Source organism: Typopeltis vanoorti, chromosome 13, assembly GCF_054136105.1.
Source record: "Typopeltis vanoorti isolate ZY-2024b chromosome 13, IOZ_Tvanoo_1.0, whole genome shotgun sequence".
NCBI lineage: Eukaryota > Metazoa > Arthropoda > Arachnida > Uropygi > Thelyphonidae > Typopeltis > Typopeltis vanoorti.
The window spans coordinates 48,266,219-48,290,663 of NC_143561.1; the positions used below are offsets into that span (position 1 = coordinate 48,266,219).

At 37.9% G+C, this 24,445-nt stretch overlaps 1 protein-coding gene across 1 annotated transcript in view; it reads right to left on the reverse strand.

The window, feature by feature from the left end:
• The window catches only part of LOC150100122 (breast cancer type 2 susceptibility protein-like), a 244,572-nt gene that overhangs the window by 158,687 nt on the left and 61,440 nt on the right, over positions 1–24,445 (reverse strand). The window contains exons 4-5 of the mRNA XM_090402598.1: positions 22,405–22,476; positions 553–697 (exon numbers count right to left, since the gene is read on the reverse strand). Of these exons, the coding sequence (XP_090258724.1) occupies positions 553–697; positions 22,405–22,476 (217 nt within the window). The remainder of the gene's footprint in view (positions 1–552; positions 698–22,404; positions 22,477–24,445) is intronic.

Here is a 24,445-nt window from a genome sequence, read left to right on the forward strand (position 1 = left end):
GAAAAAAAAAAAAAAAAGTAAAAGCCTCAAGCCCTACTGTGGGTGATGTTTGTAGGCTTAGCTGTTTGGCTAAGAATTAAAGTTTCCCAAAACACAGCCATATTTATTAAGATTATGCTAGTTTATCAAATCTGTTACTGACTAATAAAAGTCTTTCAGGTTTATATTTGTGATGCAGCATTGTTTTTTTTCTCCATTTGGTTCTGTGCAAGATATCCAAAGCATGGTCACATAAGAATTTTCAACTGAAAATTCTTATAAATATTCTTTACATCCCAGACAGGCTACCTAGGTCTTTTAATCCAAAGGATATCATCATTCTGATTTTGCTAATTTTGAAGTAATAGTGAAATCTCACACTGATATGAGAACTGATCAGTCTGCTTATGAAGGGAGGTAAGTTGCCTTACATAACCAACTACAATCAGTTGGTGACCCAGATTCAGACCTCAATAATTTCAATCTTCTATCAGAGAACAATATGATACCTACTGCACTTATTTCTCAATAATTTATGGTCTACAAATTTAAAAAAACACCAAAAGCTACTACCTCTTCCTTATCCTTTTTTATGTCATTGCTATCCAAATTATTTTCATTGTTCTGTTCATCTGTAGAAATTCTGATATCAGACACACAAAGAACCAGAGTTTTACTTGGAGTATCATCTCGTTCAATTATTTTCTTTAATGCAGATCTATAGAAAAGTATAGGTATTCATTATGCATGCATAGCATTCACAAGTAGTTTAATATAAAACTCAAATTCAAAATTTATTGCAAAAAATTGTTATACATTAAATATGAAATCATATTTATAATGTAGCTCATAAGAAAAAAAAAATGCAAGGCAAACCTTTAAAGCTTGTAAAAAAGGAATAATGCAGCATTTTTGTATGCTAAGAATAATTTTACCAATACTGCTTTGTTGGTTTATTCTGGTTCTAATTCAGGTTTGTTGGTTTATTAAGTTTAAGGCTGAATGCCTTAAACTTAATAAACCAACTTCTCATCTTTGTCTTTCATTCCATCTGCCTCTGTTCTTTAGAACAGCCTTCTTCACACTATTTCTCCCAAGGACTCCAATCTTTAGCTATTCAAGAAATATGTCAAGTTTTTCTTAACCACTTATCCACATACACAGTACTGTTGAAACTACAGGTTTTGCACCCTTTCATGCCCATAGCAGGATGATGTGTATTATATATATAAATATGTGTATATAAATTACACACACGGTAATTTATCCAACCTTCAAAACAATGACCCTTTGATTAATTGACAATTACTTGTCAACCAACTTCTGGTAGAGAACCATGTAATAGTACTTCAATTATCTGACACTACAATTATCAGTACTTGCTGTTTTGATAATTAAAGAGTAGGATAAACAGTAGATCACTTTTAAAAGTAAGTAATAAACAGTAGATTATTGTATGTTAGCTGGCATGGTTGACTGAGCGGTTAGCGTATGCTGTCCTGGTTGGCCAAGTGGATAGCATATCCACTCTCCAGCCAAAAGGCTGTTGGTTCGAATCCTGCCGTGGACATGGATGTTTGTGATTGCCTGTGGAAATACAAGTGGTGGTCGGCAGTAGATGCCGTTGGTGCAGTTACAGTCAGTTGGTGATTGAATGGTGGAGACAAAGTTGTAAGCAGGTGCCCTCCCTCGATGAGTCCTTGAACTCCCTGGAGGTGGTGTCAAATAATAATAATAATTAGGGTGCCTCTTAGAAATAGCAAATTTTAAATGTTCTGAATTTCGTATGAAGAACCTGCTCATTATTTTTGCAATCAGAACATTAAAAATCTGTGAAATTTTGAGATGATTTAAAATATATTTAAAGGTTGTGATGGTTAATTTTTAATATCTCCCCAATAAAATGTGTAATTTGCTTTTTAAAAAAAAAAAAAAACTACTTTAGTGCCCAAAGTAAATGAAAAAAATTTTTTTTTCCGTTTAATTAGTAATTTTTAACATTTATTTTTATAACAAACATCAACTTCAATTACAAAGGAAATGACAAAATGAAACTTTATTACGCAAAGAGATTAATACAAAGTTTGTAGATTCTTAAATTTACTGGTTTTGTTGCTGTTATTTTAGCAGTATTAGAGGCACTTCCTCCAGTAGTCACCGACCAACAAAAGAAATTGTTTCTGGTCTTCATTGTTAGCATGCAGTTTGTTGTATTTGTCCATTGGGGAGACACACCTGATGGACAAATACAACAAAGTCACTGACGATTCTCATGCAGGGCAATTTTTTTCCTGTCAGAAGTCTCATATGGATGAGGGAAGGTTTTTCCACTCCCAGAAACTGGGGTTTATCATCCTGCAAAACATGCAAACCAGCCATTAGAACAAACAATTATCAGCCATAATACATGACTTGTCTTCATTCCAGCTGCATAGAAATTATTACAACTAGATCTATTATAGTAAGTGTAGCTTGTTTCACTGGACTGTCTTCTCCAGACTTCTTCAAAGTTTTGACAATTTTTCGCTTTGTCATCGAAAATAGCAAATGTGATCAATTCCTTCTAGGAATTTTCTAAGGGCAGCACTTACAATTGCTTCATTTACTTCCTTGTACATGTAAATGTCCTTCAGGAGTTGTAGGTCATTCTTAGGACACAGCAGATGGAGCTGGGAACCAGACTTTAACATAGAGACTAACAGTGAATATGCAGATATTCAAGATTCCTTCCTTCCTACTCCTTCTTTTCCTCTGCATTCTTTGGCATGTTCTTGCTCTTTCCATGATTTTCCCATTCTCTAAATATGTCTCTGACATTGTCCATAACATGCTTTTTCAACTGCAGGTAACTTGCCTTTTCCCAGTGGAGCAACATGACTGACATCTGTCCAATAAGTCATATTTCCATTGTCTTCAGGGTAATAATGCTGCTTACTTATCGATGTACTTGTCATTGTATAATGTAACTGAAGACTTTTGACAATGCTCTGCTATAATTATGCAAAATCACATATAGAAAAGCATCTTGAAAATCCAAGAGATAGTAGACTTATTAAAACTTGATTATAGTTGCAAACTTTGACATGCCATTATGACCTCTAAACATTCAATAAATTTGTTAAAAATTTTATTAAATTGTTTACTTATTAGATAGAGCAAAATAAAAGGGTGCCTCATAGAAAAAAAAATTAAGCTTTGAAAATAAGGAGCACTTTAATATATCCTATCCTATCCTTCTCGTCCATCCTAGGACAGGTTGAGTGCCCTCCTAATGAGGAGTTACTTTAATATATACATAGATATGTGTGTGTGTGTGTGTGTGTATGTGTGTGTATATATATATATATATATATGGGAAGAGTATTATACCTAACATTTATATAATTTTGGATATAATAAGGATATTAGTAATACATGAGAAATGGGCAAAGAGTATTATTATTATTATTTGACACCACCAGGGAGTCCAAAGGCTCATCGAGGGAGGGCACCTGCCATACAACTCTGTCTCCACCACTCAATCCACTAACTACACCAATACCGTCTACCACTGACCACCACCACTACTATTTCCACAGACAATCACAGACATCCATGCCCATTGCAGGATTCCAACCCACAGCCTTTTGGCTGGAGAGCAGGTACGCTAACCACTCGACCAGCCAGGCTGGCAGAGTGGTTAGTGTATATTTAAGCAAAGCAATATCAGACTGCACATCTAAGGTTGAAAGAAAAGATTAGATGGCAGTTAAATAAATGGATGAACAGCATCATTAAGCAGGAGCTTGAAAAGAAAATGTTACAAGGGTATATGAGGAGAACAGTAATTGATAACCAAGACAAAGCACAGACAGACATGACAAGTGACTACGATGGTAGGAAGGAAATCAGAGTGAGAGAAAATTAGCCAAGCAGGTTAAGAGGTTATTCTACAATGTAATATGTCAGAGCCAAAATCTGTAAATGTGAGATTTTTAATGATTGAAGCCAAGCATTACATTGCAGAATATAATAATACAAACTAGTATCCTGCTTTCACATATTCAATGTGTATTTTAACATTCACCCATTGTATTATTTCAGTGCTTAATATGCTATGTTCTTTGTTTCTAGCTAGTTTGCTCTTTGGTAATATAAGAATGCTTCTGATGAAATAGACCTGTTGGCATATGAAACTATTTGTTTTTTGGTTTAATAAACTTTTTTATATTACTTTGCATCAATTGGAAACTATATTGAAAATCTAAGAAAACAAGAAGTACCTATGGAAGTTGTGTAAGAACAGGATTAGCAAGGATGTAAGGACTACATTTTTTGCCTAGTGATAAATGAATAGAACAGGTTGCCATAGGCACTTGTGGTTATTTTATTACTAAACAATTTTTAAGGGGAGAGATGATATTCATCGTGTTAATAATGGCTAGTGTGAGTCTACCATGATAAGTCACTGGACTCAATGAGGATGCCCATACTAAGCATCAACAAATTCCAGATATGAATCTTCAGGAAAAGTTACAGGATCTATGATAGCATGCACCACATGGAAAGTTTACATTATTGATAAGTGCATATCAACAATTTTCCAGCAAATTAGTTTGTTATTTCACAGGACTCCAATATTTTCAGAACTTATATTCTGATCTTCTAAGATACCACACCAAACTGCATCAGAACACCTTTTGGTATTTTTTCTGCAATCCAAGCATCAAACACCAGTATTGTTAACCTTTTCTTCAGCATTGTATAAATTAAAGATGTGCCAAGAAATTATATTCTTGGTTTAATCCTTTATCCAAGTGAGCAAACAATGTTTCAAGTGAAGTATCTTCATGACTGTGCCACTTGTATATATAGAGGTTGACTTCACATCATTTGCCTTAGTATCCCATAATACACACCCTCTCAGATGTGTATAACACTATGCAATATGGGAACAACCACTAACCCAAATCAGTTTTGACCTTTACTGACATCTCATCAGTGGAGCCAAACAAAGAAGAGATACCACAGGTGAAGTAATGGTTTAATCCTTTATCTTGCTTACATTTGGATAAAATTTCTTGGCATAAGAGAGGGAATGAGAGAGAGAGTTGTATGAATGATAGAAGAGGTGAGAATAGGATAAGTGGAAGAGAGGGAATGAGTGTCAGATATAGGAATGATAGAAGAGGAAAGAATGGAAACAGCAGGAGAGAGAGAGAGAGAGAATGAGAGAAATGCAAGAGAGCACAGGGACTATGGATAGAGTGATGTCAGGAAAGCAGGTAAGTAGGGCAGCACAGAGAGAAAGTGTTACAGGAGAGAGAGTGAGGGATGAATGTGAGCAATCAAGGAATAGGGTGGTAAGAGGTGTAATGTATGGGGACTGAATGATCTGTGGTGTTCAAGATAGGATGCGTGAGGAGTGTTTGCCAGGAGGAACGATAGAAAGTGTGGCTGTGGCAATTAAGAGAGGTGAAAGGGTGGATGAGATGACTGTGATGGTAAGAACAAATGACTTGAGTGGTAATGTAAGTAGGGCAGCGAGAAATATGAGATTCTTGGTTGAGGGTGTACGAAAGAAGACACAGAGAGGAAAGATAGCGTGTGTGTGTTGCCTAGGTATGATAGTGACGAGCTGAGCAGAAGAGCAGTGATATTGAATGACATAATAGCGAGAATATGTCAGAAGAGAGGATTGGAATATGTGGATGCTTGGAGTGGGTTTGAGAAGAGAGAGGAATTGCATGCGAGAGACCACTTGCATTTGAATGAGGAAGGACGTAGGCATCTGGAGAGATTGCTGTTCTGAACGAGTCAGTGTGGATGGTAGCAGGGGTGGCCTCTTATGGGAATGGGTACTTAGGATAAGGGGGACGACATCAGGTAATGTTGAGCCCAGTGGAGTCTATAAGGGATAATGCTGGGTATAGAAACAATGGCATTTTTATGCTTTATACTAATGCCAGGAGTATTCGGAATAAGGGAGAGGAATTGGTGGCACTGATAGCATCAGCCTGGCCAAAGATTATTGGGATAACTGAGACGTGGTTGGCAGTAGAGGATATAATAACAGGAATAGAAGTTGCTGGGTACAGCATTTTTCAGCAGGGTAGGAAGGGAAAGTGTAGTGGTGGAGTACTGCTTATGATAAGTGACAACCTATGTCCTCTAAGAGTGGAGGCTTTGGAAAGCTTTGACACTAATGATTTTGAAAGCATATGGTGTGAGGTGGAGGTGGGGAAGACAGGATATTTAGTGGGGTGTTGCTACAGACCAAGGAGCACAGAGGGTGGGGATCAGGAGATGTTGAGACAGTTGAGCGTGGCAAGTGCAAGAAGAATGATTGTTATGGGAGATTTTAACTACAGCAGTATAAATTGGGGAGAGGAAGATGCATGTAGCAATAAGAGAATGGAATTTCTAGACTTCTTGAGGGGCAAATGTCTTAGGCAACATGTAACAGAGGGAACAAGGGGTTCAAGAGTTTTGGATTTGGTTATAACATCAGAAGAGTTCATAATAACTGAGATAACATCCCTCCCACCAGTTGGAGAGAGTGACCATATGGTTTTGACTTGGAAAATGAATAGACATGCAGGAGTATCAAAGAGATGGAAACGTATGTGGAATTATAAAGCAGGTGATTATAATAGTCTTAGACGTCAACTTGGAGAAGTTTTGTGGAGGGAGGAATTGGAAGGCCAGGATATCATAAGTGCTTGGGAAATTGTGAAGGAATATTTGTTAGTAGCAATGAAAGCTGTATTATGCAAGTGAAGAAGAGGACACAATTTGGAGTAAAGTGGATGACAAACAATATTAAACAGGAACTGCATGCGAAAAGAGGCTATGGAAGAGATATAAGGAGAGAGGTGAAGAGAAGATGCATGAAGAATATAAGACACAGGCCAGGAGAGTGACTAGTATGGTAAGGAAGGCAAAACTGGAATATGAGAAAAGATTGGCCGTTAGATTCAAGGAAAATCCTAGGGAATATTTTAGCTATGTGGCCAGTAGAAGGAGAAATGACTGTGGAAGAATGACATTGTGGGATAAAAATGGGAATAGAGGGACTGATGCAGAGGACATAGTGGAATTTTTCAATGAACACTTGATTGGAGTATTTCATCCTGGAGGAGTAAATTTTAATACTAAAGGGAAAGGGCAGGTTCGAGGTTTAGAGGTGCAGGAGGCAAGTGTGTTCCAAACACTGAGTATTCTGGATGTCAGTAAATCTGTGGGACTGGATGGTATTTCACCACGAGTTTTGAGAGAATGTGCTAGGGAACTGACAGTGCTTTTGACCTGGCTTTTCGATGAAAGTCTGGCTACGGGAAAGGTGCCCATGGAATGGAAGGAAGGTAAGATAGTGCATAAGGGCGGTAGCAGACTGGAAGTGTCTAATTATAGGCCAGTTTGTGTGTCATCAGTAGTTAGTAAGATCTTGGAGAAAGTAGTGAGGGACCGTATACAGCATTGGGCAGATGAGGGTAATGTTATCTGTGAGAGTCAACATGGATTTGTGAAGGGGCGCTCCTGTTTTAGCAATATGCTAGCCTTTTATAATAAACTTACAAGAGCATTAGATGACAGAAAGGCATATACCACCATTTTCCTAGACTTAGCAAAGGCAGGGTGCCACATGATAAGCTGATATTCAAGTGGCAGCACATGGGTCTGGATGTCAGATTGGTCAACAGGATTCAGGATTGGCTGTCCGATAGGTATCAGAGAGTTGTGTATGGTGGGGCAGTTTCAAGGAAGCAGAGGGTTACAAGTGGGGTCCCACAGGGCTCAGCACTGGGACCTATATTGTTTAACCTTTATATCAATGACATTGTCAGTGGATTGCAACGGGATATTCAGTTGTTTGCGGATGATGCGAAGCTGGGAAGGATTATTAGTAATAGTGCAGATGCAGCAGCCCTGCAAGAGGATTTGAATAAGCTAGGTAGATGAGCAAACGAATGGGAGTGTCGGTTTAATACAGCAAAATGTAAGGTCTTGAGGTTTGGGAAACATCGATGGGCCACTGCATACTCCATGGGAGGAGTTATACTGGAGGAAGTAGAGGGGACAAGAGATCTGAGGTTGATGATTGATAGAAACCTGAAATTTAGGGGACATATTGCAAAGGTAGTGAAGGTAACACAGAGGATTGCTGCAATAATGAGAAAGACACTGACCTACAGAGATAAAAGGGTTATCATTCTGTTGTATAAGACTCTGATCAGACCACACTTAGACTATTGTTCTCAGATCTGGTCCCCAGGATTTGAAAGGGGTAAATTAACTGTGGAAAGGGTAAAGAGGTGGATAACAAAGATGGTTTCAGGACTGTACACTGTTAGTTATGAGGATCGGCTGAGGGAGTGGACTGCAGAGTTTGGTGGATAGAAGAAGGAGAGGTAATATGATTGAGACTTTTAAATTGTTGAGAGGTGGTTACAGGGTTGACACTGGGGAGTTCTTTCGCTTGGTTGAACAGCAGGAAGGAGTAATGACAAGGGGCCATCCCTGGAAGTTACAAAAGGAAACTGTGAGAAAGAGGGTGAGGAGTGATTTCTTTGCATGAAGGGTGGTTGAACCATGGAATGCATTGCCTGATGGAGTGGTGGGAGCGAGAACGGTCAATATTTTTAAGGAGTGGTATCATTATTATTATTATTGTTGTTCTGGGAAACTGCAAGGAGTCGACACACAACAGACTCTGGAAGCTTATTCCACTCATTCACCACTCTCCAAGTAAAAAACCTAGCTCTAACACCCTTGTCAGCCACGCTCTTTCCCAGCTTCCATTTATGGCCCCTAGTCCTCCAAACCACGAGTCATATTTTCAAAAATATCTTCTGGATCAATCTTATAGAAACCCTTCGGTAATTTGAATGTCTCAATCATATCACTCCTCCTTCGCCTATCGACCAATTTCTGCAACCCACAAATCTTCAACCTATTCTCACAAGGTTCATTCCACAGACCTGCTATCATCTTGGTCACTCATCTCTGGATCCTCCACTTCCTCCCCATTACGAAGAAACCCTGATGCCCATAACTGGGCACAGTACTCCAGATGGGGTCTTATCAAGGCTCGATACAGAGGAACAACAACTTGTTTGTCTCTGCATGTTAAAGTATTTTTCAGAAGCCAAGTGATTTGGTGAGCTGTTTTAGTCACTTTTGCAATGTGCCCCCTAAACTTCAATTCCCTATCCACCAACACTCCCAAATCCCTGGCCTCATCAATCTCCTGGAGTACGGTTCCACCAATGCGATATACTGCTGCTATTCTTTTCACCCCAAAGTGCATAACCTTACACTTTGGCACATTAAATTGACATCCATTTTTCCTAGCCCAGTCCTCCAAACTATCCAAATCATCCTGTAAAATTTTGACATCCTGTGCACTCATAATTGCTCTACCCAACTTTGCATCATCAGCAAACAAGTGAACATTTCCTCTCAAATCCTTTCCTATATCATTGATGAACAAATTGAAAAGCAGTGGTCCAAGAACAGAGCCCTGTGGCACTCCACTAGTCACAAGCCATCTTTTAGATTCCACTCCTGAATAAACCACTCTCTGTTATCTCTCCTTCAACCACCCTCCTATCCATCTCACCAACCCTATATCTATCCCCATCTGCTCCAGTTTACTGATTAGGGTTCTATGTGGTATCCTATCAAAAGCCTTGGCAAAGTCCAGTAGTATTACTGTAAACCCATTACCCCTATCCAGTTCAGCCGTCACTGTGTTATAAAACATGAGCAAGTTACTGAGGCATGATCTACCCTTCACAAAACCATGTCCCCCATACAATATCCCATTTTCATCTATCCAATCCTGTATTCTTTTCTTGACTAATTTCTCTAAGACCTTGACAATGATTCCTGATATGCTAATCGGTCGGTAATTTACAACAGCAGTCTTGGAACCACCTTTATGCAGTGGAACTATTTTTCCCTCCTTCCACCCGCTCGGGACTAACCCAGACCCGAGACTCAAATTAAACAAAATGGTCAAGGGTACTGACAATTCTTTAGCTGCTTCTCGTACTACACGAGCTGGTATACCATCCAATCCCACAGATGTATCGACATTGAGGTTATGCAATAGACTACTCACCTCCACTTCATTCACCACAATTCCCATATAATCTACTGGTACATTCGTTTCTGCAATGTCACCACCTGGATGATATATTCTTGCAAAGTGCTCACTCAGTAACTCAACTATATCAACTGATTCGGTTACCTCCCTACCATCGGCATTGTTTAAAATCATTCTGCCATGTACATTTTTCCTTTTACTTGCTACATATCTAAAAAACTGTTTAGGATTCTCTTTAGCCTGCATGGCCAATGTTCTTTCGTAATCCTTTTTTGCTTTACTTACCACACTCGTTACCCTTCTGGCCTGCGTTTTATACCGTTCGTGTGCCTGCCGGTCACCTTTCTCCTTAAATTCCCTCCAGAGTTGTTTCTTTTTTTGCAGCTCAAGTTTAATGGTGTTATTCATCCATTTAACCCCTACTTGATTTATTATTCGGACTCTAGGTATACAGTCAGCCATTGCTTCATGCAAACACTTCTTAACTACTTCCCATGCACTATCGACTTCTAGTCCTTGCAGTTGTACATGCCATGGCACTGAACCAATCAAACTCCTAAGCTTGTCATACTTTCCAGCCTGATAATTCCACATGTACCCTGTCTTAATTGAAAATTCTACACCTTTAGCCACCTCCCAAGTCAAGACCCTATGGTCACTCTCACCGATTAGTGCAATGCAGTCATATTTGTTACAGCAAAATCCTCAGATGTAATTACTAGGTCATATATCATAGACTTTGTGTTTTCGACTCATCAAGAGAGGTCCTAGGAGGGACCTCCCTTGATGAGTCTTGATAGACTTGTGTTTCTTAGAAAGGACCTCCCACGATGAGTCTTCTGACTCCATGGAGGCCTGAATAATAATAATAATCTTTAATTTATAGTATAAACATTCTGAGGCTTAGCAATTGCTGTTAACTCTCCTGCCATTATCAAAGCTTATAGCTCAATTACCCCATCCATAGATTTTCTTCTACAGATAACGCAGAATATGAAAAGAGTTCTTGCTTCACCCATCTAGCCAAAAGAAAACTTTGGTATCTCTTCTGGTTTTGGTTCCTACTAATGATATAATGATGTTCATCTTTGGGCTTGCTTGCTTGCTTCATTCCTGGGGAGCAGAAAGGCTCTGCTCAGTGACAGGCAAAAGCTTGTCACTGAGTAGAGCCACTGTTAAGTTTCCTGTCCTCGAGTGATTCAGGTCAAGAGTGACAAGTTTAGTAGTGATCCTTTAGGGGTCACTCAGCGAGATTTAGAGTGATCACTCAGAGTTTTTGGAGATGTATTCCTGCATTTTAACATACCTCAGTAAAGATCTGGGTAGTGGTTTATCCCATAATGCATAGCATTATACATGTGTGAAAGTGAATACATGTGTGCTTTGCATTATGGAATACTAACCCAATTGATGTGAAGTCATTATATACAAGTAGCCCAATTGTGAAGACACTTCATAAGCAAATATTGATACTATGATACCACATGAAATGCTCACATTACTACTAAATTCTTATTGACAATATTTCCTCCTTAATTAGTCTGTTAAATGTCAGGACTATAATATTGTCAGCGGTTATATATTGGCCTTCTAAGGCACTTCTAACTTCATCTATTTCTGGAGGTTCCACTAGTTCTTTTCTCACCATCCTGACATACAAAGCACCTATTTTCTAACCTTCCCCATTCTATTTCAGTGACTATATCTATATTATCCGATATTATTTCTACTCGAACATTCCTGAGTGCTAACAATAACAAGTTCCTTCCTAATAACTCTATTTTTGATAAACTTATTATGAACTCTCATATCTATGGTCTCGAGTTTTTATCAACTAATTTATTTCTAACACAACTACCTGATCCATATGTTAAAATTGGTTTCAACAGGGTCTGTTTTGGCTAATTTCTCTCTAATTTCATATAAACTTACTGATTCCATTCTATATTAACTTTGCTTATTCTACTGTCTATTTCCATATAGAATTTACGATTTTCAGTAAAATTGTGCATAAATATCTGAATTAATTTACTCGTACTAAAGGTTCCCAAATTCAGGCTGCAGCCCATGTTTTCAATATTCCCATATTTTCAAAGTCTGTCTTTTTACTGATGATTCATGGCAAATTTGTACAGCACTTATTCAATTTAGTTAACAGATCATGCAGACTTGTATGATTTATTTAAGAACAATAAAACCATGTGCATTAAGTAAACAGCTGAGATTAACATCTTTAATTTTGATATGCATTTTTGGAAATTATGGAGACAACTACCGTGTTTGAATAAAAACTTTAGTTTACTATTACTAAAATTTTACAATTTGACGTTTTGACCTTTATGTCAAGGTCATCTTCGGGAGCGTACAAATATACACAAGAAACAAGCTATACTAGAATCATACTGGTTCGTTAAAGACACTGACTAACCGCTACCACAGTTGTTGGCCTGACCTCTGGTGGGAAAAAAAAAAAAATTATACATCAACGCTAGAGTCCTATTATTTGTGTTGTCTACTATATACATATATTAACATCATTCCAGCCAGTTGGAGTGGAATGGTTTCTAATACTAGTGGATTGGCTAGAGTCCTGACTTATGTTGAATCTTTCATATTAGGTTGGCTGAATGTGTGCCATCCAGATCCTTGGAATTTTCATACCATCTTTATTGTTGATATTTGGGTGGTTTATCAGGATTTCGCAGGATTCTTTAAATTTTCTTTCGTACCATGTTTTTGTGCGGTGTAAGGAGCAGGTGCTTTTCCAGTTGATTTGGTGTAAGGTGTTAAGTGCATGGTCTGAGAGGCCTGCTTCACCATAATGGTTATATTTAATGTGTCTAATGTGTTCTTTCTTGCGTATAGGGATTGTCCGTCCTGTTTCACCAATGTACGGTAAGTTACAGGTGCAGCGGATGCAATAGACTCCAGGATGTGCTAATGGGAGGAGAGGATCCTTAGAGGAGCTGAATATGGTTTTAAGTTTAGTGGGTGGTTTAAAGGTGGCATTGAGGTTATAATGTTGTAGGATTCTGTTGATTTTTTCTGATAACCCTTTAATGTATGGGATGGCTATGGTTTTACTGTAATCTAGATTCGTTTTTGTTGTGGTTTTATAGAGTATTTTAATGACAGTATTTTTGTTATAGCCATTGTTTATGAATGTGTCACTAATGATTTTTAGTTCTTGTTTCAGGGCTTGCTGGTTAGAGCAAATAGTTGTGGCTCTGTTTTTAAGAGTGTTTATGACTCCATATTTTTCTGCTGGGTGGTGGTATGAATTCGCATGTATGTATTGGCTCGTGTGTGTCGGTTTTCGGTAGACCGTGAAGGATAGACTGTCTGAAGGAAGACGTGTAACTAGTGTGTCTAGGAACGGCAGCGAATTTTGGTTTTCGATTTCGATGGTAAATTGTATGCGTTCGTGTTGTTTGTTTAGGTGGCTGAGGAATGTGTTTAGCGTTTGTCGCCCGTGCGGCCAGATCGCGAACACGTCGTCAACGTATCTGAGCCAGATTGTCGGTCGAAGCGTAGCAGAATCAAGAGCCCTTTGCTCAAAGGTTTCCGTGTAGATGTTCGCGATTGGGGGGGGGGATAATGGTGAGCCCATGGCTGTACCTTCCTTTTGTAGGTAGAATTGTTTTGCCACACGAAGTAACCGGACTTTAGTACGTGGGCAAAGAGGGCCGTAATGTCGAGCAGAAATTTGTTCTGTAGTAGGAGAATTGTGTCATTGATCGGGACATTAGTGAAAAGGGCAGAAATGTCAAAACTGACTAATAAGTCGTCTTTGTCCAGTGTTATGTTTTTGATTATGTTTATAAAGTGTTGTGTGTTTTTTATGTAGGAGGGGGAATGACCTACCAACTCCTTGAGTGTTGCTGCTAATTTCTTGGCTAGGTGGTAATTGGGACTGTCTATTCCTTCCACTATTGGTCAAAGGGGTACATTTTGTTTGTGTATTTTCGGAACCCCATATATTCTGGGGGGGGGGGGGGGGGGGGGGCGTAGTGGGGTTTGAGTTTTTTAACTGTGTCTGGTGGCCAAGAAGTGACGGACTTTAGTAGTTTTTCTGTTTTGTCCTTTATCCTCTTTGTTGGGTTATAATTTACCATTTTATATGTGTTGTTATCGGCTACTAGTTGGTTCATTTGCAGTATGTATATTGACCTGTCAAGGACAACAGTAGCACTGTCTTTATCAGCTTTCGTTATTATGTTTTGTTTGGCTTTTAATGATTTAATTGCTGCTAACTCTGTTTTAGTCAGGTTGTTCTGTATGGTTTTCTTGGTATTTAGGACATTACTGATTTCTAGTCGTATTTTGTCTGCTATGTTGTTAGGTAGGGATCTGATGCCTCTTTCAATGTGGTAGATAAAATCTAATTTGTTTACCTTTTTAGGCACTATTGTGTAGTTCAGTCGTCCTTTATTCAGCAGCATCAGTTCGCCGTTGTTCAGGGTGTGGCTTGATAAGTTAATCACATGGTTCTTGCTTGTCTGTGGTTGGTCGCTCCTTGTCTCCCTTGTTTGTTGTTCATTTTGTTTCTCGGGGAGGAAGTCCTCTGATTGGCCGCCATGTTTTGCCGTTGTTTCAACCTGTGGAACTTTTTCTTGAGTTTTTCTTTGTTCTTTTCCAGGGAATGCTTGGCTGAATTGTCAGTAATTCTTTCAAGTGTTTGTAGAATGTCTGGGTTAACATAGTTCGATAGTTCTGATTGTAATTTAGAAACAAGATTTTGTGTTGTAGCTAGGTTTCGGCGGGCTGTTTGGATCTGTTCTCTAAGCATTGCTTTTTCTGTGCGGTCATAGATACGGAGTGCCTTAGCGGACGTAAATTTCTTTTTTAGCCTGATACAAATCGGAATGAGGTTATTGTCTCTGCATCTCTTTAAAAAGGCCAGCCGATTGATCAGGAGAGAAATACGAATCTTTAGCTGACCATAGCGATTGCAGCGCTTGTGGGTATCATTTCCATGGATGATCTGAATCCTTTCTTTTAGGCTTGCACGGTGATCCGAATGCATTTTTGGAAATTATGGAGACAACTACCATGTTTGAATAAAAACTTTAGTTTACTATTACTAAAATTTTACAATTCGACGTTTCGACCTTTATGTCAAGGTCATCTTCTGGAGCATACAAATATACACAAGAAACAAGCTATACTACAATCTTACTGGTTCGTTAAAGATACTGACTAACTGCTACCACAATTGTTGGCCTGACCTCTGGTGGGGAAAAAAAAAATTATACATCAACGCTAGAGTCCTATTATTTGTGTTGGCTACTATATACATATATTAACATCATTCCAGCAAGTTGGAGTGGAATGGTTTCTAATACTAGTGGATTGGCTAGAGTCCTGACTTATGTTGAATCTTTCAAATTAGGTTGGCTGAATGTGTGCCATCCAGATCCTTGGAATTTTCATACCATCTTTATTGTTGATATTTGGGTGGTTTATCAGGATTTCGCAGGATTCTTTAAATTTTCTTTCGTACCATGTTTTTGTGCGGTGTAAGGAGCAGGTGCTTTTCCAGTTGATTTGGTGTAAGGTGTTAAGTGCATGATCTGAGAGGCCTGCTTCACCATAATGGTTATATTTAATGTGTCTAATGTGTTCTTTCTTGCGTATAGGGATTGTCCGTCCTGTTTCACCAATGTACGGTAAGTTACAGGTGCAGCGGATGCAATAGACTCCAGGATGTGCTAATGGGAGGAGAGGATCCTTAGAGGAGCTGAATATGGTTTTAAGTTTAGTGGGTGGTTTAAAGGTGGCATTGAGGTTATAATGTTGTAGGATTCTGTTGATTTTTTCTGATAACCCTTTAATGTATGGGATGGCTATGGTTTTACTGTAATCTAGATTCGTTTTTGTTGTGGTTTTATAGAGTATTTTATTGACAGTATTTTTGTTATAGCCATTGTTTATGAATGTGTCACTAATGATTTTTAGTTCTTGTTTCAGGGCTTGCTGGTTAGAGCAAATAGTTGTGGCTCTGTTTTTAAGGGTGTTTGTGACTCCATATTTTTGTGCTGTGTGGTGGTATGAATTCGCATGTATGTATTGGCTCGTGTGTGTCGGTTTTCGGTAGACCATGAAGGATAGACTGCCTGAAGGAAGACGTGTAACTAGTGTGTCTAGGAACGGCAGCGAATTTTGGTTTTCGATTTCGATGGTAAATTGTATGCGTTCGTGTTGTTTGTTTAGGTGGCTGAGGAATGTGTTTAGCATTTGTCGCCCGTGCGGCCAGATCGCGAACACATCGTCAACGTATCTGAGCCAGATTGTCGGTTGAAGCGTAGCGGAATCAAGTAGCCGATAACAACACATATAAAATGGTAAATTATAACCCAACAAAGAGGATAAAGGACAAAACAGAAAAACTACTAAAGTCCGTCACTTCTTGGCCACCAGACACAGTTAAAAAACTCAAACCCCACTACGCCCCCCCCCCCCCCCAGAATATATGGGATTCCGAAAATACACAAACAAAATGTACCCCTTCGACCAATAGTGGAAGGAATAGACAGTCTCAATTACCACCTAGCCAAGAAATTAGCAGCAACACTCAAGGAGTTGGTAGGTCATTCCCCCTCCTATATAAAAAACACACAAACTTCTGTCCTATTTGTATATTTGAGAAATATACAAATAGGACAGAAGTTTCCAATTATAGACCAATCTGTATAACTGCAGTTGTAGTCAAGGTATTGGAGAGATTGGTTAGGAATAGAATACAGGATTGGGTTGATAGACATAGCAGTTTTTATGATGGTCAGCATGGATTTGTAAAGGGTAGGTCTTGTTTTAGCAATTCACGTGCATTTTATGATAAAGTTTTGATGAGTGTGTTAGATAAACATAATCAAAAACATAATACTCGACAAAGACGACTTATTAGTCAGTTTTGACGTTTCTGCCCTTTTTCACTAATGTCCCGATCAATGACACAATTCTCCTACTACAGAACAAATTTCCGCCCCCGAGATTACGGCCCTCTTTGCCCACGTACTAAAGTCCGGGTTACTTCGTGTGGCAAAACAAATTCTACCTACAAAAGAAAGGTACAGCCATGGGCTCATCATTATCCCCCCCCCCCCCCAATCGCGAACATCTACACGGAAACCTTTGAGCAAAGGGCTCTCGATTCCGCCACGCTTTGACCGTCAATCTGGCTCAGATACATTGATGATGTGTTCGCGATCTGGCAGCACTGGCAACAAACGCTAAACACATTCCTCAGCCACCTAAACAAACAACACGAACGCATACAATTTACCATCGAAATCGAAAACCAAAATTCGCTGCCGTTCCTAGACACACTAGTGACACGTCTTCCTTCAGGCAGTCTATCCTTCATGGTCTACCGAAAACCGACACACACACGAGCCAATACATACATGCGAATTCATACCACCACCCAGCACAAAAATATGGAGTCATAAACACCCTTAAAAACAGAGCCACAACTATTTGCTCTAACCAGCAAGCCCTGAAACAAGAACTAAAAATCATTAGTGACACATTCATAAACAATGGCTATAACAAAAATACTGTCAATAAAATACTCTATAAAACCACAACAAAAACTAATCTAGATTACAGTAAAACCATAGCCATCCCATACATTAAAGGGTTATCAGAAAAAATCAACAGAATCCTACAACATTATAACCTCAATGCCACCTTTAAACCACCCACTAAACTTAAAACCATATTCAGCTCCTCTAAGGATCCTCTCCTCCCATTAGCACATCCTGGAGTCTATTGCATCCGCTGCACCTGTAACTTACCGTACATTGGTGAAACAGGACGGACAATCCCTATACGCAAGAAAGAACACATTAGACACATTAAATATAACCATTATGGTGAAGCAGGCCTCTCAGACCATGCACTTAACACCTTACACCAAATCAACTGGAAACGCACCTGCTCCTTACACCGCACAAAAACATGGTACGAAAGAAAATTTAAAGAATCCTGCGAAATCCTGATAAACCACCCAAATATCAACAATAAAGATGGTATGAAAATTCCAAGGATCTGGATGGCACACGTTCAGCAAACCTAATATGAAAGATTCAACATAAGTCAGGACTCTAGCCAATCCACTAGTATTAGAAACCATTCCACTCCAACTGGCTGGAATGATGTTAATATATGTATATAGTAGCCAACACAAATAATAGGACTCTAGCGTTGATGTATAATTTTTTTTTCCCCACCAGAGGTCAGGCCAACAATTGTGGTAGCAGTTAGTCAGTGTCTTTAACGAACCAGTAAGATTGTAGTATAGCTTGTTTCTTGTGTATATTTGTACGCTCCAGAAGATCACCTTGACATAAAGGTCGAAACGTCGAATTGTAAAATTTTAGTAACAGTAAACTGAAGTTTTTATTCAAACACGGTAGTTGTCTCCATAATTTCCAAAAATGCATTTGGATCACCGTGCAAGCCTAAAAGAAAGGATTAATTTTGATATCATGGCTAATGCCATTTTCTTTCATATGAACTGTATAGATGAGGAATAATAGTGGGGATAAAGGCACCTGATTTTACAACAAGCCTTATTCCCATATAAATTCTAATAGCTCAATATAAGCTAACCTTTTCAACAGCTTTTCTTCTCTTGGCAGCTTATCATGACTTTTCTGGATTTACAAAACTTAAATACAGATGATTATTATATTCCCATGATTTCTCAACTATTTGTCTTAAAGTAAATATCTGTTCCTGACAACCTCTATTTGTCTGGGCACTCCCTTTTTTTTTTATCCAAGTTTCCCTTCCACATTTTTTCTCAGCCTCATTTCAAGTATGCTTGCATAAATCTTACACAAAATACTCAATATGGAATTTCCTCTGTAATTCTCATGTTATGTTTTATTTCTCTTTTTATAGATAACTGATATGAGAATTCTACTCCAATCCTCAAGAATTTGACCTTTTGAATTATAGAGTGAAGCTGCTGTAAAACCTTTATATCTCCTTATTTTAGCATTTCTTTTTTTTTTTTTTAATAGCATTTGTATATTTGAGAAATATACAAATAGGACAGAAGTTTCCAATTATAGACCAATCTGTATAACTGCAGTTGTAGTCAAGGTATTGGAGAGATTGGTTAGGAATAGAATACAGGATTGGGTTGATAGACATAGCATTTTTTATGATGGTCAGCATGGATTTGTAAAGGGTAGGTCTTGTTTTAGCAATTCACGTGCATTTTATGATAAAGTTTTGATGAGTGTGTTAGATAAGGGAAAAACCATATAGTAATGTTCTTGAACTTTGCAAAAGCATTTGATAGAGTACCACATGATAAGTTGGTGTACAATCTGCAGAGGATGGGAATAGATAATATACTGGTTAGATGGATTGGAGATTGGTTCTCTGAACGATATCAGAAAGTTGTGTATAATGGAGAATGTCGCAAAAAAGGAGGGTAACCAGTGGTATGGCCCAGGGTTCTGTTCTTGGACCCGTGTTGTTTAACTTGTTTGTAAACGATATATCATGTGAACTGACTGGGGATCTTCAGTTGTTTGCTGATGATGCAAAGTTGGGGAGAATTATAAATAGCACTATGGATGTTAATTCCCTTCAGAAAGATTTAAATGGACTTTTGACTTGGACAAATGAGTGGAGTTGTAGTTTTAATATTAATAAGTGTAAGGAGTTGCATTTTGGAGTGCAGAGATATAAGGCTGTGTACTATATTGAAGGTGCCATACTACAGGAAGTGTGAGATTCAAGATTCGGGAGTGATGACTGACAGCAGACTGAAGTTTAGAGGGCATATTAAGTGTTGCAAAGACTGCACATCGTAGTGCTGCTATAAGAAGTACTCTAACATGTAAGAATAAGGAAGTGGTTGTGTCACTGTATAAAGCACTGGTCAGACCACACTTGGACTACTGTGCTCAAATTTGGTCACCTGGTTTTCAGCATGATGTGGAAACATTGGAGAGGGTCTAGAGATGAGTGACTAAGACAATATCAGGACTTTGGAATGCTGGCTATGGAGAGAGTTGAAGAAATGTGGATTGCAGAGTTTGGTAGATAGGAGGAAAAGAGGTGATTAAGTTAGTGAGAAAGATTTTATCAGATTAATCCAGATGGGATTATAAAAAGAGTAAAAGGTGACAGGGAAAAAACCAGAGCCATCCCTGGAATGTAAGAATGTGGTGAGGAGGGTGTGAGGAGTAGATTTTTTATATGGAGAAATGTCAGTGAATGGAACGCATTACCAGAATGTGCTGTTAATGCAAGGAGTATTAAGGATTTTAAAATTCAGTAGGTTAAGTAAGTTGTCAGTTGAATGAACCTACCACGATGAGCTTGCTGACTCCATGGAGGGTGCAATAATAATAATAGTTTTTGATATGACATTCATTTTAATATGCTTAAAACTAAATGATGATCACTTCCTACACCAAATTCTCTGTATATGCTTGTGTCCTGAAACAGCATGAAGACATCATTGTCAACAATAACACACTCAATGAGACTTTTGTTTCTTATGTCTTCTCTCCATGTGAACTTGTGCACAATCTTGTGTTGGAACATGTCCAGAGCAGAAATTCAGCAGGTACTTACCATTATTATTATTATCTTTAACTCTTTTCTCTAAATTTTTCCTGTGCATTTCTATATTCCCTTTCTACAGATTTTCATTTCTATAACATGCAAAAATATATTTAATTTCTTACTCTACTGTTTAGATCTTCAACAAGGACCAACTTTTCCTTTATGTCAACTGCCTTCTCTAATGATTTTAAAAATTGTTTGATATCTTCCTTAGTAGAACTTTCTATGGTACCATAGGCACAAATAAATCTCATTGTTCAATTCCCGAGTTTTGATGATTGCCCACACAGTCTACTATATACTACTTATTATTTTAGATTAATTTAGTTTTAACTATTATGGTGACTTCTCCTTTTACACGATTATTATTGTCCGAATTGTGTGGGTCAGTTTTTTTTTCCCCTTAATCCACTACAGCAAACACTGTACTATGAAAAATGTTTCTGCTGGTCTCTAGGTATTCACTAGGTATTTGCATCTACTGCTTCCCATATGTGAGCATTTGTGAATTCTATTGTATCTGCATAGTTGAGCATTTCTGGTAGAACATCACCTACTCCAGCTGCCTTTTCATATTTTGAGATTTAACACGTTCATTGCCAATCGCGCGATGCGAGTTCTCACCAAACGGCCGATCACTTGTTATCGTGTGGACGCCGCTAACTAAATAAAAAAAAATTTGGCCACCACATGAAATTCCAATTTTCAGCTTGGCAATGAAAGTGTTAATGGCTTTTTTTTTTATTTTACCACAAGTATTGATATACATGCCTGATTGCATTTTTCTTGAACATTTTCTACCACTGCCATTCTAACACTTCTAGTTTCATTTAAGCAGTCTTTCAGAGTATCTGTTCCAGATATCCAGAATATATGTAGTTTTCATATATCCTTCCCCAATTTGTAAGACTTTTTCCACAGTGTCCAGATCATTCTGCTGTTACTTTTGTGATACTTATTATCTATACTCTTACCTAATTCTTCCCATGACTCTTGTTTAGCTACTTTTACACAGTGCTTTGTGTTCTTACTTTTTTTTTTCTCTGTATTCTCTCAGCATAATACTGATTAGGAACTTTCGATACGCTTTCTTCTTCTCATAACCATCTCTTCCTGCATTTGCCATGGAGTTCTGATTTTTCTATCCTGCAAAAAGCTTTACAACATGCCACCCTAGATGAACTAATCAATGTTGTCTTCTGAGTCTACAAGTAAGTCTCCAAGTTCTGGATCTTTTTTGCATAGTTTAATTTTTTTCTTGAATAATATGTGCATATTTGAGTCTATAGTTCACATCTGAAAGCTGCTTGGCTTCTTAAAATCTTCTTACACACTTTTATTTTTAATATGATATTCATTTTTATCCTGCTCAAAACTAAATATTGAACTTTTCAAAAATATGAAAATAATAGAATAATTTTTAACTATGAAAAATGGGAGAGATTTCAGTGCAAATATAACAACCAAATGCTATTTTAATAATGTTACATATAGCATCACACATAATTGACATTAGTAAAACAGACAAAAAAATTTTCTAGAAAAGATACAAAAATCATTATTACTAGTGATCTCTTATTAATTTATTTACTTATCAACAACAGAACTGTCATACAATAAGAATATATACAACAGAATAAAAGCACTGTTATGTTATGATATGATATTATTAGTATGTACCATAAGCATATTATTAAAACATTATTATGTAGCATTTGTTTTATCATAAACCAGCTTACCTCTGACTATGATCAACCTCACAATCATAGCGAAACTTCAATTGATACATAACATTATCAGGAGTAAGACATCTGAAAACAAAAATGAAATTGAATAGAAAAGTATTGCAAAAATTAGTCATAATTTATTATGAGAAAAGTACTTTTCATTTCAGTAACTCTGCGAGTCTAATTTTTGTGTACAAGTTTCATTGGTGGCATATGATGCTCATAACCCAATATTAGATCACAACTTTGTTTATTAAAGGCCTGAATTGTCTTGAAAAGGGATCATACAAAGTACTAATGTATTATAAGTTTTAAATCCATCTATGGCAAAATTATCATAAATAAAAATGTATTACTCTATATTTTCTACTCTATGTTCTTACTCTATAATTTACCCTGATGAGTACTAAATGAGTGATCATTATCTTATTCTTATTTTCCTTTCCCCCCTCTTTTACCTTGCGGTGTTGAGGTTTTTTTTTTTTTTATTAATCATCGGACCTTACAGGATAAGGTGGTCAAGCCTTATCCTTTACAACCCGGTGTATCCTATGTCAGCAGTGGTGTTGAGTTCTCAAGTGTTCATTATATACAGGGTGTTCGGGATAAATTTGACAGTTTCGTAAGGAAAAAGAAAATCTTCTTTGTATCTATTAAATTTAATGAATTGACAAAAAAACATTACAGGCAGAGTTAATTACAATACTATCAACAAGATTTACTCAAAATAACCACCATTAGCATCGATCACAGCTTCAATTCTGCTTCGGAACCTCGAACAAGCTGATGCTACAGTCTCCCTGGGAAGGGCCGCAAAAACTGTTTTAATTTTATCCATTAACTGGGCTTTTGTATTACTGGAAGTGCGATTGGTGTCTTTTTCAACTGCGCCCCATACAAAATAATCCATGGGGTTAAGGTCTGGGGAGTTTGGAGGCCAAACATTTGGACTGGTGAAGTCGTAGAAATTTTCAGACAACCATTTTTGACTTTTCCCAGAGGTGTGGCAAGGGGCCGAATCCTGCTGCCATACATACGGCCTACCATTGGCTACCCTTGTTATCCAGGGCTTGACTACAGTTAGCAACTCCACGAACAAAGCCCGAATTCCAATGCCAGGGTTCTTCAACACCTGTTCCTGCAGATTTGCGAGGAATTCTGCTGTACGAACGCAATCAGATCGTCTGCTAGGGATCTTTCTTCTTGCTACATCCTCGTAGTCACCATTGCAAGTCTCTAGTTCATGCCTGATTGTTTTTACTGTATTCAGGGAGCATTGGGCAGCAGTCGTAATATCCTTATTTTGATGGCGGGCACGAATCATCATGATACAAGTTATTCTCTTCCATGATTCAGGTGGGTTCCAGCTATCCATCCTTTCTGACATCTTGTATATGAATGAAGAAGGGTCCAAACTTTTAAATGAAGAGAAGTGTGTGTTAATACATGTAACTTACGGAAAAATATAATTAATTATAAATATGTCAAATTTATCCCGAACACCCTGTATATATACTGTAATTATCCAAACATTGATTGGGTAAAAGAGAAATCTCATGACAAGAATGAATCAGAATTTATTGAGTTTTTGCAAGACAACTTTCTCAAGCAGCATGTGAAAGAAGGAGCTCTAAGGCAAAGGGTGTTAGATTTATTCATAGCATCAAAAGGGGTCTCTCTGATAAGAATATGGCTATTTTACAACCATCTAGTGACAGTGACATGGAGTGCTTCCCTGGGAAGTAGCTAATTACACTGATGTTCCAATTAGGACAGGTTACATGCTGAACTGGAAAGTTGGAAATTATGATCAACTTAAGAAAATACTATCTTTGGTCACATGGCATCAATTACTGAATGGGAAAGATATCAGCAATGCAGGGGGAATTTTTGAAAAAGTACTTAAATCAGGCAGTGAATATATCCCTAGAGTTTGAAGAATAAATAGGGTGAGAGTGAAATGGTGTGCAACCTTATTAAACAAGAGATCCAAAAGAAGATCATGTGGAAGGATTATCGTGAGAAAAGTTATAAAATATATTAAGTGCAGACC